The 12,271-nt window shown below is 33.5% G+C and overlaps 1 protein-coding gene across 3 annotated transcripts in view; it reads right to left on the reverse strand.

Moving 5' to 3' along the window:
- LOC106884310 (protein FAM193A) overlaps nt 1–12,271 on the reverse strand; it is a 79,420-nt gene that overhangs the window by 18,164 nt on the left and 48,985 nt on the right. For all 3 annotated transcript variants that reach the window (XM_052978608.1, XM_052978607.1, XM_014935631.2), the window contains exons 3-5: nt 8,435–8,484; nt 6,887–6,996; nt 1,766–1,976 (exon numbers count right to left, since the gene is read on the reverse strand). In XM_052978608.1, the coding sequence (XP_052834568.1) occupies nt 1,766–1,976; nt 6,887–6,996; nt 8,435–8,484 (371 nt within the window). The remainder of the gene's footprint in view (nt 1–1,765; nt 1,977–6,886; nt 6,997–8,434; nt 8,485–12,271) is intronic.

A 12,271-nucleotide genomic window follows, 5' to 3' on the forward strand; every position in this document is an offset into this window, starting at 1 on the left:
TTCACCTTTTTGCTATGCAAGTCTTGACTGAAAAATGTTTCTCCTTTCTTTCCCAAAATTGTTCTTTACCCCACCCCTCTCTCTTTCCTGTCAAAAGACTACTGCCTGAAATGTTGAATTCACTTCATTTCTTCTTTGCAGCATAAACATTAAAACTATTTACAGTTCACTCTTTTTTTTTTTGTTCCAAAGACTTTAACTAGAAATATATATGCAATGAGGGAAAGCAATATTAATTAGTGACTAATGCTACTTTCATTTTTGCAGCAACTATAAGGGAAACCCTGGACACTGCATGAATTAGTGATGAAAGGATCACTAAGTTATTATGCAAGAACACATTTTTTTGGTGTAGGAAAATAGAACTATTTAGAAATTAAATAGCATTATAAACACCTAAATTAGAAGGCAATTTTAACCAAAATTATAAACATCTAAATTAGAAGATAATTTCACATTTAATTTTAACCTAAATTGTAAACACCTAAATTGGAAGATAATTTTACATTAAATTTACTGAGCACCCACTTATCTTTAATAAAAATAGAAGTGAAATATGAGCCCAGGAGCTATAATCAGTGGCTTTATATCTATGTAATGAAAATTCATTAGGTTTAAAATAATCATAATATATAGTACTGACCATTGTTTGATCTAATATACTGTTGGTATTGATTCCACTATGCAAGTGACATAGGATTGTGGCAAAATTGAGCAAGAAGTGCGGGACCAGTTCTTTACTCTTTAACCCTTTTGATACCAACCCGGCTGAAACCGCCTCTGGCTCTGTAGTACAAATGTCTTGTTTTCAAAAGTTCCGGATTAAAATCTTCCACCAAACGTTAATCACAATTTATATTCCTAACACTAGCTTAATGATGATAAAGTTATTTCACTAAATTCTTCGTTATATTTAAAATTAAGTGAAAGAAACACAGAGCATCTCAACAGAAATATGGGAGCAAAAGGGTTAAGCCAGTAATTTCCAGTCATAAACTATAACCTAGACAAGAATGAGTTCTACAAATGATTGTCTGAAGCCTTCCTGATGATCCAATGTACCATCTACGGTTTTACAGACAGAATGTTTACATTTCATTCATGCTGCATCATTGAATGATTATAATGCTTACAATGGAATTTGAATACACTATTAGAGAGATGGCCTCTAATACCAACATCAGATAAATTTTATTTAAATAAAACATTTAGGTTTAATTTTAAGACTGATTTTGTTTTCCTATTTCTTTTTACCACAGACTTTAAAAATAACTAAATAATTCAATCATTAAAAAGTTATTTTCAACTGATTTGCTTCTCTTCCTAATGGAGAAGAGTTTCGCCTCAAAAATTCTGTACTAACCATCTTACCCAAATCCTTTCTTCCCATAATACATTCTTCTGGATCTCTGCCACACAAGAGTTTCTTCAATCTTCTAACAGGCAAAAGTTTAAACGAAATATTAATTGAAATTCCCTTTAGATTAACAGAACATTCCATTTGTAATTGGTACAACCACTTAAATGATATGTACAAGCATTGATAACTTATAAAGATAGAGATAGCCAAGTTCCAGAAAACAACAATTTTAGGGTCTATAAACATTGTTAGGACATTTTCACATAATAGTTATTAGCTTTAAACGTTTTTATGCCTGTTTTCCAAAAGATACTTAATATTTTGTGAGGTAGTAAAGGAAACTCTAGAAATATTTCTCAAACCATGAATAATATATTTTCTATAAACTAAAAATAAAGTACTTACCAGTTCAGTTAATATGTCCGATACTTTAGATGCAGCTTGACATAATTGTCTATATTCATCAAAAAGGAGAAAAACAAAATCCCTTGCTTCATTAGGACACCTGTATTCAATATCTAATTGTTCTAACAACTTTTCTCTTTTTTCTATCACAAATTCTTTAGCCTGCGATTCTAACCGCATAAATAGTTGGTGTGTATCTCTTGTATATAACCTGTAAATGAAGAATAAAAAATATTTATAAACTCTGAACATTAATCATCATGAAATCAGTATTATTTTTATATATTGAAATAATATTGATAAATGACCCCCATATTTTTTTCATTCCAAAACAAAAGGGTCTTCTCTGCAAGCATTTCTAACATTTTGCACACAGTATTCAATAACTCAAAATATGAATACAAGTCAAACTGATGAGAATTAAGTCATCTTGTCCAGTTCATGATATCAGATTGGATCTTGAATCAATCTGATAAGAAATACAGTCAAATCAGATCTTATATCAATATCTGATCCTCACCTATAAGGTATCTACCACTGGTAACACAGCTGGACGACAATCTGTGTCAGATGTGTTTTCACCAAGTGTGTTAAACTTTTATTCATTTTGCAGATTCCCTGGTTAGAGCCAACTCATCCTTGGTGAACTCTAACATGAGTACATGACATCACAAACACCACTTTTAAGCAGCAATAGTACCAGCAATGACCCAATGAGGGAGCCTCTGTTTAGTTGCTAGAACTACTAAAAGTCAAATTTCCCTCAAACCACACCTTGTTGTCATTAAAAAAATGGACATAGTGGATAATGTAATTTATAATACAACATATCATCATTGTCGTCATTTAACATCCGCTTTCATTGCTGGCATGGGTTGGACGGTTTGATTGAGAACGGGCAAGCTGGGAGGCTGCACCAGGCTCCAATCTGATTTGGTAAGGTTTCTACAGCTGGATGCCTTTTCTGATGCCAACCACTCCAAGAATGTAGTGGGTGCTTTTTATGTGCCACCAACATCAGAACCAGTCAGGCAGCACTGGCATCAGCCACGCTTGGATGGTGCTTTTTACGTGCCACTGCAAAAGAAAAAAGTGGGATGGTCACAGCTGAATTGTCTTATACACTGGCTTAATAAGGGCTGAGCAAAGATGAAACAGCAATAAGCAATTAAGTGCAGTGTTGCTAATGATACTGACCACATGACCACAAATTCAAATACTATTATTGTGTTATGTCTCTGAGCAAAACATTTTACTTTCTTTTATTTACTTGACTGTGAACCACAAACGAGTTTAACTTTGACTTCTCAACTGAATGGTTGGCTAGCACCAGCAATATGAAAAACATCCAGTTTTAAAAACTATTGTTCCAACAAATATCACATATCATACATGTAGGCATGGAAAATGAATACCAATTAGTAGAAGAATAAAGCACATTCTTCGAAACTGTTCACACAACAAACAAAAATACCAAAACTTTACAGTATGAGATTATTTTTATGTATACTCTGTACACTAGAGGAGCAATAAATAAGTATAAAGTACTCAATTCCTGGCTTCTGGATTTGCCAAGATCCCAGCATCCAGATGTCAAAATTAAAAGAATCATATTACCAAGCCAAAAGCTTTATATTAGTACAAAACTTCCCCTAACAGAATTACTGATAGTTGATAATATAAACTAGAGCAATGGTTAGATGTCAAGTTACATAATCATTCATGCTACAGATGAAGAGTTGAAATAATCACAATTTTTGCCAGACCATTAATAATAAAGGGTTAATTGTGGTTTCTACAAAGAGTGTGCTGTCTTGGCTAACATCTTTAAGGTTTTGCCGGCCTCTTCTCAGGAAACTGAAATATATGATTAACTGGTAAGACCGGTCTTCTGGTTTGATTTTTCCAAGTACTTCTGCAACCCTCTCACAAATTAATCACACAAAATCATGTACAAAATCTGGGAAACTGAAACAGTTCCACAAGATTAGAAGGATGCTGTCATACTGTATTTTTTCTCAAAAAAGGTGATCATATAGATCATATATATGCAGTAATTACAAATGTATCATCTGATTAACACTACCACTAATGTTTTTGCAGTGATTCTTCTCAACCATTTCAATATAACACTTGCTCATTGCACCAGATCAAATTAATGTGGATTCTGCCTAGACAAAGGCTATATAGGCCAGCTGTTTATGTCCTGACAACTTAAGCAAAGACATGCTTACAGTCAGCTGATAGTTACCACTTTTTAAAATTTATTTTGCTGCTTTTAAATTCTAAAGATCAACTTAAAATGAATTCCACCCTAGCTGCTGAACCTGATAAGGCTTCACTTTGAATACATTCACACCAAAGTCAGAGATTACATAAAAGGAGGGACTGATTTGTTTGAAGCAACATACATCAGGAATGTATCCTATCTTCCACTCTGTCTAACAATGCAATCAACTATTTTATAGCAACATGTTGTTCAAATATAGTAGTGTTAAACCCAGAGCCCAGACCAAAATTATAGATATCAATTATGTTGAAGGTGTAGCACTACTTGCTGCACTCTAAAATGAACTACAATTTGTCTGAAAGAGATGGACACGTGTACAATCAATCAATCATTAAATTATAACTGCATAACATCATAAAACTTCTTTAAACAAATTTGAAAAAATAGAAACCCTGAGAAATATTAGGATCAATAAGATTTGTTCTGTAGAAACAACAAAATACGTTGATACAGATACATGTTATTGTGATTTTCTATTATCAATACCCTTTACCCCATAAGGATACCATTCATATAATGGCAAATTCTACAATTTACTTTCAGATACTTTCTAGGCCAACCTTAGTTCATTCTCAATAGTGATCATTGACCTCCTCCTTTGATACATACTCTAGTCTAGTTAAATCAGGTGTCAACAGATAGAAGTTCAGAAAATATTCCCAGCTGTTCATTAACTATCATTTGTCCCAGTTTTTTAAAAGCATGGTAACAAAAAACTAGTGTAGACACAAAGAGAAATGAACACTGAGGAGGAATTGAATCCAATGATCAATAATGTTAAAAGAAACTGAATTGAAAAATTCAACTATTTAGATGTGGACTGCATTTGTATTTTTGAAGAGTATAGTTGTCTGCCCCTACTTTATATAGATACAGAGTGATTTTGTTTTAGAAGACAGCCAACTGATCCCAGTGAACTGAAGTTTTTCAACTCCTATTACATAGGAGACCTTATTGTATGTGCTTTCGGCTAAGCTGGTCTCCCTATTGTTTACTGGCTTTCAGAAAATGGAAAACTGATTTTTGCAGATGAAGCTGTCTCTCTCAGCTACCAACTCACTCTTCCCATTCAGTCTACAACCTTAATGTAAGTCCAATGAAAAGTAGGTCTGCTGAATCTTGAAATGCTCGAAACAGATGCATGCCAAGATAATTAAGCTTAGATGAGTCTTGGAAAACACAACATTAACATCTCTGCATATGCTCCTCAAATGGGACTGAAAGATGAACAAAAGGACCAAGTTTCACAATCCCCTTTGGTAGATTACCTCAATGATGGATGACAGTAACCTTATCTCTATGACTGGTGACTTCATAAAACTTGATGAGTAATCTGATGGATTCCGTGGTATACATAGAAGCTATGGCTCTGGTCCTAGAAATGAGGAAGGAACAAGGCTCTTGGAGTTCTGTGATACAAATGAAATGCTGTTCTACAATGCTAACTTCAAGAAACCAACCAGTGCACTGATCACCTATCAATTTGGTGAACACACAAGCCAGATTGACTGTTTTCTCACCAGAGAACAGGATAGACAGATGCATGTGAATGCAAAATCCTTCTCAGGCACAAAATGTACAGCCCAACATAGTTTCCCAGGAAGTGACTTCTGACTTAGATCTAAAGGGACTCAAAAACACAAACCAGTTGTTTTAACATGTAGTTTTCCATGTTTGCTTGCATCAAACAAAATAGGCAAATTTTATACAACCAGATGCCCTTCCGGTGACAACATTCACCTGTTTCTAACTAAAGTAATATTACCCCAAGACTGGTCATGTTTCCACAGAAAATTGAAATAAAATAACACTATTTGTATGATGATAACACTCATTTACAACTATTGTGCAATGTTAAGACAAGGAGACAAGCACATACACACAGATAGCAGGCTTCTTTCAGTTTCCATCTCCCAAGGTTTTGGTCCATCCAGGGTTATAGAAGACACTTGCCCTACATAGTGCTCAGTGGGACTGAAACCATGTGGTCAGAAAGCAAATTTCTTAACTATTGGAAACTGAAAATTGCCTACAAACCTCCTGCGTATATCGAGCGAGTGAGTGAGAGTGTCTGTGTGTGAATGCCTACATTCTGTGCTTTGTATGAAGGAGAGTAGAACCACAAAGCTCCAGATTGACATTTCCTTGTAGCTTTGCACTTCTGAAAATGAGTGGAATGAAAATTCTCTTGAAAAATAGGTGGTTAGTGACAGGAAGGGCATCCAGCAGCAAAAAGCCTAAATATGTATTCATTGAACCCATGCTCACATGGAAAATTGGACATAAAATGAATAAACAAACTCACAGAGTGCTCAACAAGATAAAAGTGAAGAGTATTAAATGTGCTAGATCTTTGGGTTATATTCTGCTCCCCTATGTGCTGAAGACAGCTTCAGTTGACCATCTATAATTTGATGTGATCTATACAACACTGATTATATCACTTAAAATGTTGAAGAAAAGAATAAAACTATTGAAACTCAACAGTATTTCTGAAAACCTAACAGATAAATGAAAACCATTCTCAATCCCTCTCAAGTTAGTCCTAAGGTCATTTGTCTTATTTAAACTATGATAAAATCTCATTGAACTTTCAGTCTCAAATTGTTGTTTTGCACATCATTTCTAAGTCTTCACAATAAGTAGCATCTTTATGTACTGGCTAGAAACTATTAGTATTAAGGGATGTAATTAAAAGTAAAATATCTATTCATCAGAAAATATGATCAGAAAAATCCTTTAGCTTTCCCTAGAGCTGGAAAAATAAAAATCAAAGATACACAAAAAGTTATATATATGCAAATGTACAAATGGACAACATATTTCCTTACCTTCTTTCCAGACATGTAACACAGGAACAAACCAAACCATTAGAATTTGAATCATTATTTGATGAAGAATTCATTTCTTTTAGAATTGGTAAAGATTTTGAATTTATATGCTTGAAAAAAAAAAAAAAATTGTTTCACTTATGAAGCAAAATAAAACAAAGGCATTTCTTTCAAAAAGTTCACAGGAAAAATTATTTAATTACTTTCAATTGATGCGACAAGAAACTTAATGTTCATTTAAAATCATCTGCATCTCAGTTTTAAGAATAGCCAAAGGCTGCTGAAAAAGCTTAAAATATTGATAAGTCTTGTAAGCTTTAAAAAATCCCCATTATATCACAGACTAACTCAGAAGAGAAACATTTCCATGAAATTAGTTCCTTTGTGGCTTTCAGCTTACATCTTTAGATTTGTGACTACTCATTGATACAAGACATGCAATGTACAGCATCATATATTAAACATTTTGAAAACTATTTTCGCTATTAAAATCCAAATATTTGAATGAATTGACCTATTGTATGCATTACTAAATATCAACTAGTAAACAAGGCAGTAAAAATAATGTCCCTTGCTTAATGAACAACAATGGCATAACTCGTGTAGATCCTTAACATGAACCAATAAATTCTTACCCACTATATTTGAAAAGTGAGAAAGAAATTGCTAACATACCAACTGGTAAAAGATCCAACACAAAAATCAAGGTGAGATAAAGGGATAGGCATCAACAAGTAGCCTTTTATGAAGACAAAAAAGGGGAAAAAATCATTTTGTGTGCTATTGAATAATCCATACTCATTCAAAAGCAAACATAAAATAATTTTTTACCACCCAAACCCATATTTATTTTTTCTTTATCTTCATTTTTAACAAAGAGCTTCTTGCTGAAAACATTGATACCTTTCCCCTCACAACATAATACACCAACTTTATTTAATTTGTTTTTAATCAACAACCAGTTAACTCTGATACTGCACTTCAGGAATTGGTTGTCCCATTTTTTAAGTTTACATACAATACTAGTTTCAGAAGTAACATAACTTCCCTCAAGATTACTGATTTAGAGAAGATATTAAATATAACCATTTTTATCACCAGAAAAATGGTTGATCACATCAATTATCTTTTACATTTTTACATATTTGTAATGAAAACAATTTCTAACAAGCTCAAAGTCAGAAACTTATTATAGGCGATTATTTCTATAACTTCAGTGAGAACATATTTACTAAATTTTTGTTAATATCAATGATAATTTAATTTACAATAAATTTCGTGATTGAAAAAGAAAATGTGTGTGTGTGTGTGTGCATGTGTGCGTGCGTGCGTGTTAGAAATTTTCAGCAAATATGAATAGTTGACTAAATTGTTTTGACAGCTTTTATAATGCTAACTATTTAACTATGAATTGAATATGTCACTTATTTTTTCAGTATAAAAAAATGCTACATATACCAAACACAAATGTCATTAGCAATAAATGAAAAAATGCAATCTGTGGTTTAAAATTCAGTCTCACAAAATAAGAGATTTAAAAATAAATACCTTTGAAGAATGGTTAATAGCTTCCTGATGCTTTGCAACTTTTTCACTATCTGCAAAACACAATTAATTAATAGCATTAGGTACTATGCATCATTAAACACAAAACCAAACCTATATAACAGGAATAATCTGACAGATTAATTAATAGGAAAAATTTTAATGACATGGTGGATTGACTGAATATATGAAACAAAGTTGTAGGAATAAAATGAAGACAACTTACAAAATAAAACTAAACATTTTGTAATTCTAGGCTTAAGGGTTTCAGTGGATTAAAAAAAAAACTGCATGTAAAATTAAATACCTAAGATACACAGATACTATCAAGCCAACAAAGGAGACCTTTATGTACTTAAGAGGACTGCTAGAAATAGTAATTATATCTCCTTCAAATTACACACTTCTGTCCTAAAAGAAACACTAGACAATGTAGTACAGGTATATTAAAAATGAGGTCATGGGATGGAGTGCCTTTGAACATAGGTCAGCTCAATCAGAGATGATCTGAGCTAAACACACAATACAATATAAAAACTAGGGGGGAAATTGTTATATAGTTTAGTTCCTGTAATATTACTCATTATTAATAAAATAATTACTAAATTGAATCTTCTTTCTCTTTTTAATAAATGAAAAGATGGCCAGTATTTTACCAGTGTTTCAAAACTATTAATATTTTATTACTGCTTCAGCATAGGAAGGAAAGTGCCAATACTTATCGTAAGCCTTTTCAGAATTGATGCAATAAATGTTCATCTTGAACTTCTGAAAGTCAACAGCTGTAGATAAAATGCTAGCAAGGAAGGACTTCCAGACAGTTACAACAATGAGGAGGAACGTTGAATAAAGTTATGTGGAAGGTGAGAAAGGATGAAAGGAGAAACAAGTACATTGTCTCTCCTGAATAGACCAAGATAGAGATAATATGGAGTTAATTCAGAATAGACGTCATTGTTATAGCAATACAACAGTTAACAAGAAGCCAAATGGGATTTTTTGGATATTGGCTAGAATACTTGTGCTTTAGTTGTCCCAATATGTGACATCAGGGTTGAAGTATCTTCTGGCCCTGAAGAGGAAGCCTCGTCATTATGACAGTATATATTTACAGCCATCAGAGATTGTAAAATGTAACACTTCTAGCAGTTTTCAGGATCTAAGTTGTATGTTGTTCATGTATAGAGTTGTATGTTGTTCATGTATAGAGAGTAGTATTTGTGATTTTAAAGAAGAACTGGTTGCCATATCTTCTTGAAAAATATTTTTGAGGTCTTGGAAACAGTGCAAACTTGGTATGTGTAGGTTACATTTGGATGATGCTTGTGTATAAGATTAAGGAGGAGTGAAAGGTAGTATCATCTGCATATGATTATGTATGATAGATGTAATAGTAAGCAAGTTATCCATAATCAGATGGGAGATATAATCAAAACTTGAGGATACACCAAAGAGGAAAGTACATAGGTAAGGAAAAGTCTCTTATCATTTGGAACTTTCCTCTAAGACAGCTACATTGCAAGACAAGATCAGGGATGGGTGGGTGTATTTAAAAGTTACTCATGCTAGAAACTGTTCAGAACTGATGTCAAGGAATAAATTATGTTTTGACCAAGTCAAAGACTTTATTCATGTTGAAGAAAGAATATTACTGTCACCAAAGTCTTCAAGAGCAAGTTCTGCTAAACATAACTCCAAGGAAACTGTACTGGTGGTCACCGAGATGAGACAGAAGTTGAAAGTAATGGAAGTAATTGTGGTAGTGCACGTGAGATTGACAGGATAGTGTTTAGCAGAGTTAGAGAGGCTGCTTTTCTTAGGAATAGATATGTTTATATAGATTGAAATATATGCAATGAGAGAATAAGGAGTTTGATGAGGATAGTAACTAGTTCTAGAGTGTATTATTTGAGCTTAATGAAAGAAACTGTCAAGATTTGTCAGCTTATTTGGTTAAATTGTTTAGAGGTTTTTCCATGTGACAGTTGGATATGTTGGAGAGAGGAACTGGGTAGGAAAGTTTGCAAGGAGATTTGATATGCATGAACATTATAAATTTGAAAGAAAAACAGAAATTGAGTAATTAGATCAGCAGGAGTAACGCTTAACAGAAGGGCACATAAATTTTTGCAGAAAATCCTCTTACCAAAGGATCAGGACAGTTTGAGAGAAATAAGAGCTTGGAAGCCATGTGATAAACAAAAGTACTCTTTGCTTTCTTAGGTTCATTTGCACACATTGTAATGATTGCTGACTTCTTCCAGGTGTCATAGGCAATAGTCTTTATTTCTATAGCTGCAATACTGCTGTTAGTGAACTGTACTTGTGTGGAGAGTATGGAATGGCATATGTATGTATGTATGTATGTATAATATATATAATATTATTGTTCTTTCTTATGAAATATATAGACTGCTTAAGAAGTGCTCGGGTCGAACCCGACACAAATGAAAAGAATTGAGACATAAACTCAAATTAGGCAATCAACTTTTTATACATAATCATACAGTTATAAATTCGACTTAAAACACACACACATATATATATATATATATATATATATATATATATATATATAAATACATGTAAATAAAACCCATGTGGGATATAAATGGAAAGAAGTGTGAGAAAAAGAACTGATAAAACCTCTTTACGTACTAAAATTAAGAGCGGTTAAGAGCTTCAATTAAAAGATCCATAGAATTTAATGTTTTTTTTTTTTTAAATATATAAACGGTATATAAGGTATATAATACAATTTGAGGAAGTCCACTTTGTATGGCTGTTTCCAGAGTTCATGTCCTGGTAGAAAAATTAACAGAAATCTTACAAACCATGTGGACAATGTCCCCTTCATTAGGAAAGGCATCCCCATAAAATCACATTCTTGACAATTTTTGGTTTTATTTTTAATTACCCACCATGGGCCAACAAAAAGGGGATGATACAAAACACAGATCGATAAAAACAGATGAGATTTATTTTTTAAAATGGTCATTTTTAAAAAATTAAGAAAAATATAAAGTATGTTTTAGAAACAAAAGGACAATAAAATGAAGTGGTGGACGGGTTCATCTCCGACCCCACAACCTCTGTTCCACCACGGAGACCATTATTTACACTTACGTCTGGTCATTTATATCCAGCAATCATGCCACTTCCTTCCATCTTTTGTTATATGTCATAGACAACAGACATCTCCAGCCATATTTTCCTTTTGAGATGGAAAATAAAGAATGCTACCAAATCCCAGCTGGAGATGAAGACAACTGTCTCTACTTTTTTCATATGAGACTTCCATACTGCCTCTTTCTCCATAGCAATTATGAGAAAACAAACCTTTTCGTCTTTGTTAAAGGAAACAGCGCAGTAATCTTAATGATTGATTCGGACGACAGCTGTACTCCTCTTAGAAGGGACAGCAGCTGTTCGAAATAAACACACAATTCCGAAATTTTCAGACATTGCACAAAAGTGTGCAGGAGAGTTTCTCTGTCCAGCTCACATCTTGGACAAGTGGGTCTTGACTGACCTCCAGGCCTTGCAAGTTTATCACAAACAGGCAAGGCTTCTCTGTAACACTTACACACCAAGGACTTTAGGAAATTATCCAAGGACCCTGGCTAGAATGTTCATCAGAACAAGCCAGCTAGTTGATCATCATCAAGACCAAGGGCATCTCCTAGGGTGTCATCACATTTTGCCTCTACCAACCCTCTATAAAACGACAAAGTTGAACCCTGACCACCAGTGCCACCTGTGCGAGAGGAGAGAAGGGCTTAGCTGCATTCAGCCTGCCAAGCCTCCACTTTCGGTCTACACTTAATCCAAGATTTCAGT

This window comes from Octopus bimaculoides, chromosome 2, assembly GCF_001194135.2.
Source record: "Octopus bimaculoides isolate UCB-OBI-ISO-001 chromosome 2, ASM119413v2, whole genome shotgun sequence".
NCBI classification, from domain to species: domain Eukaryota; kingdom Metazoa; phylum Mollusca; class Cephalopoda; order Octopoda; family Octopodidae; genus Octopus; species Octopus bimaculoides.